General features: G+C 41.3%; 2 protein-coding genes across 2 annotated transcripts in view; one reads left to right on the top strand and one right to left on the bottom strand.

The window, feature by feature from the left end:
* The window catches only part of FAM83H (family with sequence similarity 83, member H), a 6,488-nt gene extending 5,639 nt beyond the window's left edge, over positions 1-849 (top strand). The window contains 1 exon segment of the mRNA XM_010014682.1: positions 1-849. This exon segment is cut by the window's left edge and continues 15 nt beyond it. Within this exon segment, the coding sequence (XP_010012984.1) occupies positions 1-849 (849 nt within the window).
* A 3,126-nt stretch (positions 850-3,975) lies between these two features.
* Positions 3,976-6,706, bottom strand: part of MAPK15 (mitogen-activated protein kinase 15) — a gene marked incomplete at its 5' end in the record, with an annotated part of 13,962 nt that continues 11,231 nt past the window's right edge. The window contains one exon of the mRNA XM_010014683.1: positions 3,976-4,185. Within this exon, the coding sequence (XP_010012985.1) occupies positions 3,976-4,185 (210 nt within the window). The remainder of the gene's footprint in view (positions 4,186-6,706) is intronic.

Below are 6,706 nucleotides of genomic sequence, written 5' to 3'. Positions count from 1 at the left end.
AAAAGAGTGACATTCAAAGAAGACACTCAAAAATTAGTCAATACAGAACTGAAGAAACCACAGATTAGGACAAGTACCACATCAGTTCTTGAAAACTTATCTAGAAGTCAAGGATCTGACAGCTCTCTCAATAAATCTGAGGAAGACTGTTCAAAACAAGAACAAAATCCAATTGAATTTTTAAGAAAAGGGTCATTACGGCTGAAGCAGTTTTTGAACCCAAAAGGTGAAAAGAAATTGGAGGAGGAGCCCACTTTGGAGAGCGGAAAGTCTGATAAGCAGGCTGTGGTTCTCAAACGATCTTCCATAGGGGACTGTCAGGAAATGATGGAGGAAGAAAAAACCCCTAAATTTGCAACACCATTTCCTCCCAAAAGCAACCAGCCCACACAGGGGAGATTTCCTTCATCCACAGCTAACATCCTGTACAGCAGCAACCTCCGTGATGATACCAAGGTGATTTTGGAACAAATCTCTGCAAACAGTCAGAAGAACAGAGCTGAACTCGCCAAGCAACTACCATCCACTAGTAATCCTGATCTTTCAAAGTCAACTACAAGCTTGGAAAGGAAAGGTGAGAAGGAGAAAAGCTGTAACATCCACAGGTCAGAGAGTTTTGGGAGTCAGAAACGAAATCTTCAGCGGCAACCATCAGAGGATAGAGATACTCTCCTGAAGAAAATGGAGAATATGCGGAAGGAGAAGCGAGTCTACAGTAGATTTGAGGTCTTCTGCAAAAAGGATGAACACACAAGTCAGAGTGAAGAGGAATATGACACAGATGCCAAAGACAAGAAGATGGGAAAATTCATGCCCAAAATCCTGGGGACCTTCAAGACTAAAAAATGATCATAGAAATACTATTTAATTCCATATAATTACTGACTGTCAAAGAGGAATGAGGAAGTAACTTGTTTATGATGGCTCTAAGCATCATAGGCAATATTCTTCATGGTTAGTGAGTGGAAATGTGTTCAGCATTAGACTCGGGTGGCACAATTTGCCCAATAAAGTCATGTGGTACCCAGCAACCTTATCACATTATGTTTCAAATAAAGTTATTAAATTGCCGAGATGCTTAAACCAAAGAAATAAAGTCAGAGTCTCTTTATATTATGCTCAGGGAATATTTTCAGCAGACAAAACAATTCCACTTTCAGAAGGAAAGAATAAAAAATAGAAAATTCAAGACTTGAGTTCAGTCCAGGAAAGACACACACACACACATATGTGCATGAACTGGAAAATGTGTTTAAAAACAACTGTTTCTCAGGTACAGTTCTCTCTTCTTTGTATCTAATAATGAATCAAATATGAGGCACCTTTTTGAAGGTTTACAGGAGAAAAAAAAATTGTAAACAACTTTTCCCTTATCTGTGGTCATGGTCCTATCCAGCAGGACACGCTCAGCTTTAGTTTTTATCATTTCTCAAGCTTATTGGTTCTGTTTCTATTGGTTTATTCCCTCATGTATAAGGGCAGTATTGCCCTAGGGGTGAGCTGAAAGCCACAGCTGAAAGGCCATAAGAAAAGACATGGACATGCTATTAATGGAGAAAGACCTGGGCTTAGGACTCCTTTCAGCTGAGTCCAGAGTTTGATGAAGCATCTAAAATGCTGTCTTGGCCAAGTAGTAACTTCCTTGACAATCTAACTCCAATTTGTTAAGTGACAGCAGGGAGGAGGGATGCTTATTTATTAGCACATCTGTCCATGTGAAGACAGGGAAAGAAGAGACTCAGAACAATGGAAGGAATAAGGCTACTGGAATTTTCAAGCTCAGGAGTTTCTCTCTCGGTATCAAGCTTAACCATGCAGCTTAACCAGTCCAGATTAGCCCGTAGGTTCATGCTGTTGAGTTACAGTGTCTTTGGAGGACAGAAGGTAGACATAGAGGCTATCATGAATACATTGTACATAATATTTAGTTCCTTAGCTTTTTTGTCCTCAGCTTGGCCTCTCTCTGCTTGGCATCCATCAGGATTGCCAAACTGTTTGGGTTCCCCCCCCATCTTTGTACCATACCGTCTCAAAAGATTACAGGGAAGAATGGTCTCACATGGATTTCCCATTCCCATTAGCTTGGGTTTCCTGAGTAGCCACTTGTGACACTAGCTGCAAGCTCAGCAAACCAGTTCAGGTATGTGGCTGACAGATGGAGACAAGGGGCTACATCAATTCCTGAAGGTAACTTTAGTAGGGTCTTGAAAACTTTGGTTTCTTTTTGAGGATGCCAGCTCCCATGGTAGCAGGCTTTATATAATTTACATATCTGTAACAATTACTGGAAACGAAGCTGAACTGGATTTCTTATGCTTATTCCATATTGTGCAACTGTATGCTATTTCAGATACAACCCATAATTTGTTAAATACCTATAAATTCATAAAGGAATGCTGTAATGCTGTGTGTATACTTATTTTGTTTGCTCTTAGTAATGAATCAGATCCAGTTATTGGTGAGTCCCAAAATGAACTGTAATGATCAATACAGTTGTTCTCTGCCAGATGATATAGATGATTGATAGAAATTATTTTACTGTAGACAGGAAGATAGGCTATATGGATACGTATGCTATTATATATGTGCTAGCTCTGTTCTGTGCAATTCTTACATCATTCCACACCTCCCCAGCCTTTTCCAATCCCAACAGCTCCAGCACCGTTCCGTAAGAAAGTTAGATATTTAGTGATTGCTGTAGTCATAGATTACATTAATATTTTAGAATTTTGCTGTATTTTTTAGAGTTTTAGAATTTTCTCTTACTCGGCATGGTGTGTTCAGTGTAAAAGCATGTTCCTGACCAGAACTAGAATGACACATCTCTTTTAGTGCTGTGTTGATTACCAGATGTTGTAGGTGCATACAAATATTGCAGAGTAACTAATTCACTTTATAATAAAAAAAGCCGTTTTAAGAATAAAAGATTGTTACAGCCCATCACTTCTGAGATCAGGTTCACAGAAGATCTTAGATATCTCATTGTATCATCAATCTGCTGGGTGTTGTCTTTCAGTGGAAGTCACAACCCTGAATTAAGCAGTAGGCTCCCTTTTCCGTGAATAACAGGCATCTTGGATTCATAAGAGGCGTCACACTGCACAGAGCACTACACAACATGTTCACCTTGTCATTGCCATTTCCTGTATCTACTTGTACCTGAAATAGATAGGAAATGCCTATTTTATGAATATACCTGAATAAACCAGGACTTCCCTGAGAGCTGCATTTCCAGCCTGGTATTACCAGACTTCAGTGACCACACCTGGTATCAGAAGTGAGTGTTTTGGTTTTTTACTTAACTAGCCTTTGGTGTTTACATACAACAAGATAAAATGGATATTCCTGCAATGGCAGTGATACTCACATGTTAGAATTTAGTGCCTGAATCCCCTCTGTAAGTGTAGTCCCAGCATTCTGGAATAAGAATCATTTATCATAGATCAAGTAAAATTTCAGGGAAAAGACTTCTTATAATAACTTCAAGTTAATGAGGAGAATGTATCAAAAATCAGCATTAAAATAGGAATCTAGTTTTAAAGTTTACTATTGTCCCACTGTAGCCTGATAACAACTTCATGATGTTTCAGCAACAGTATCTCTTGAAACATTGCTTTCTGAAAGCAAAAAACAAATAAAATACCATATTACTCATTGAATAAGATACCTCTGGATTTTTCCCTTTCACACACAGCAAACATTAATTGAAAGACAAAGATTTTCTGTAGTGCAATATAAAGTATTTATTACAGTATTTGCAATATCACAGCATTACGTGGTAGGTAAGCTATTAAATGTTGTAGCAGAACATGCCTGTATTTAAAACACTTTTCCACATTATTTTAATGAAAATAAGCCACCACTGATTATGTTCATTTACCCCAGAAGAGTCATAGAAAATAGTCAAAAACAAACTGAAGGGCTCGGTTAGGGGACTGATGAGCTGTACTTCACCTGGTTAGAACACTTCCATATTCACTGCTCAAGTTGCTGGGAGGACTTTGATATTGGAAGACTCTGCAGTGCAGATTTACATATGGTTCCATAGGCCTGAGAGTAACTGCCCATCGATGCTTTTGGGTCACCAGCAGCTCCCATATTTGCAGTAATCTGGAACAACTTTTTACTGGACTTCAGAGGGGGACGAACGTCATCTTTGCTGTGAAACTGAGTATTTCTTGGATTCTGTGCAATAAAGAAAAGCCAAGGTAGTAACCTGTAATAGCTTTCTAAAATACAAAAAAGGAACACAAATTTTACTTCAGCTTGGAAGAGGACAGACATGAGTATTATATAAACAACAAGCACTGTTTTGCAAGATCAAGAACAGGATGGTGAGAAGGATGTGAGGGAGAGAGGCTTAAGAATGGGTTTATCATGAACTAGTGTCACTGGAGCAAGACAAACTAATCCTGCACTGCAGCAGTATTCTTTTGTGGGAATGAGAGAAAGTCCCACGACAAAAAAGTCAATCTTCAGTGTCACAGAAAGGGTAATCTGTGGTGTCTCCTTCCATATTCTTCCTCTGCCTTAAGCTTCCTGTGATCACCTCCGTGTTGGCTAGACTCCTTGAGCCAGGCAGCAGACAACTAGCTCAGGAAAAAGAAAAAGCAGGGAGGTCATATAAGAACCCAATGAGCTTAAGAACTTTCACAAGGAAGTGGGACCATGAACAAGGAAAAAGGAGGAGCAGGGAGGACAGGACTGAAACTGTCACTGTTCAGCAGCAGCAATCCATTAGGTTGATTCCAGAGGTGATGTGAATTCTCCAGCTAAGTTTAGAATACCCCACAGTCTCAATTTGGTTAAAAAAGAGTTTGCTACCTACACACTTTGGACAGGACAAGCCAGTGCTGAAGATAATGTAAAAGCAACCGATCTGTGATTCTCAAAGTCAAAGGGAATTTTTTGTGCTGCTCTCAGTCTGAACAATGCGATAACCACTTGTCTGATATGATAACACTGAAACTGGAATGCAGTCTGAAATTAGCCTGTCCTCTAGAAAAAAGGCAGTGGAAAAAAGTCAGGTATCTCAGCACATCTCTAAAGATGTTGCCCTAGAAACTCAAGATGGGAAAAAGAAGTAGAGGCAGAAGATCTGCAGAGATATTTTTGCTTTGCCTACTGTTAGCTGACATATATGATCCATTACAGTTAATATTTGTGGGGAAAAAAAAAACCAAACAAAAAAAACCTGCTAATGAGGCAGAGACTGATTTACCAAAGGGCTATTACTCCATTTTCTCTGAAGTGCCTAATTCTCATACTGAAATTCAGCAGTCATTCACAGAACTGTGTAAACCTCTTGCTCAAGTCACAGGTGATAAGGTTGTTTTGAAAGACTGGGGTTAGACTTCAAAATCCAGGAGAAAGTATTTATAAACTCAGACCAGCATTACACATTCTGGAGAAGTAAGGCCACACCTGTGCCCTTGCCATTTCCTGGTGATTCTGATAGATGGTATTCCTTGTCTTCCTCTCAGCACTCTGCCTTATGCACAGAACTTAACTCTGGCTTGTAAAGTTCATAAGCAGACAAAACACCTGAATGTAGGTATTGCAACACTGAAGACTGCAATATGCAAGTTCCTGTCCCCAAGCTCTTCCCGGTGATGGATGAGGAGCCACCTGAGAGCTTATGGGTCAGGATTAGGAAGAGGGTAGGGACAGGTGACATTATAGTGGGGGTCTGCTACAGGCTGCCCATAAAGACCGGGCAGATGAGGCCCTCTATAGGCAGATGAGCAGCCTCACGTTCATAAGCCATGATTCTCATGGGGAACCTCAACCACCCTGATATGTGGTGGAGGGACAACACAGCAGGCCATAGGCAATCCAGGATATTCCTAGAATACACTGAAGATAAATTCCTTCTCCAAGTGCCAGAGGAGCCAACGAGGAGAGGTGCTCTTCTGGACCTTGTTCTCAGCAACAAGGATGGGCTGGTGGGGAATATAAAGCTCAAGGGCAGCCTTGAAATGGTGGAGTACAAGATACTTAGAGCATTGAGGAGGGTGCACAGCAAGCTTGCTGCCCTGGACTTCAGGAAAGGTGACTTCAACCTCTTCAGGGGTCTGCTTGGTAAAGTACCATGGGCTAAAGCTCTGGAGGGAAGAGGGCCCCAAGAACACTGGTTAACATTCATAGAATCATAGAATCATAGAATGGTTTGGGGTGGAAAGGACATTAAGATCATCTAATTCCAACCCCCCTACCATGGGCAGGGACACGCTGCACTAAACCATGTTGCCCAAGGTTCTGTCCAACCTGGCCTGGAACACCTCCAGGGTTGGAGCATTCACAACTTCCTTGGGCAACCCATTCCAGTGCCTCACCACCCTCACTGTAAAGAACTTCTTCTTGATATCTAATCTAAACTTCCTTGACCCCATTCCCCCTTGTCCTACCACTAGAGTCCCTAATGAAGAGTCCCTCTCCAGCATCCTTATAGGCCCTCTTCAGACCCCAGAAGGCTGCTATGAGGTCTCCACACAGCCCTCATGGAGACATGAGGAACATGTCCATTCCATTCAAGGAACACCTCCTCCAAGCTCAGGAGCAACACATCCCAAGTCAGGCAAAAATGCCAGGAGGTCTGTGCAGATGAACAAGTAGTTCCTGGCCAAACTCCAGCACAAAAAGGAAGCCTACAGAGGGTGAAAGCAAGGACAGGCAGCCTGGGAGGAATACTGTCCTGGGTTAAGCT

This window comes from Nestor notabilis, unplaced genomic scaffold, assembly GCF_000696875.1.
Source record: "Nestor notabilis isolate BGI_N333 unplaced genomic scaffold, ASM69687v1 scaffold5585, whole genome shotgun sequence".
In the NCBI taxonomy this organism is placed as follows: Eukaryota; Metazoa; Chordata; class Aves; order Psittaciformes; family Psittacidae; genus Nestor; species Nestor notabilis.
Note: the sequence above shows the minus strand (reverse complement) of the source record. Positions and strands in the feature narration are given on the sequence as shown.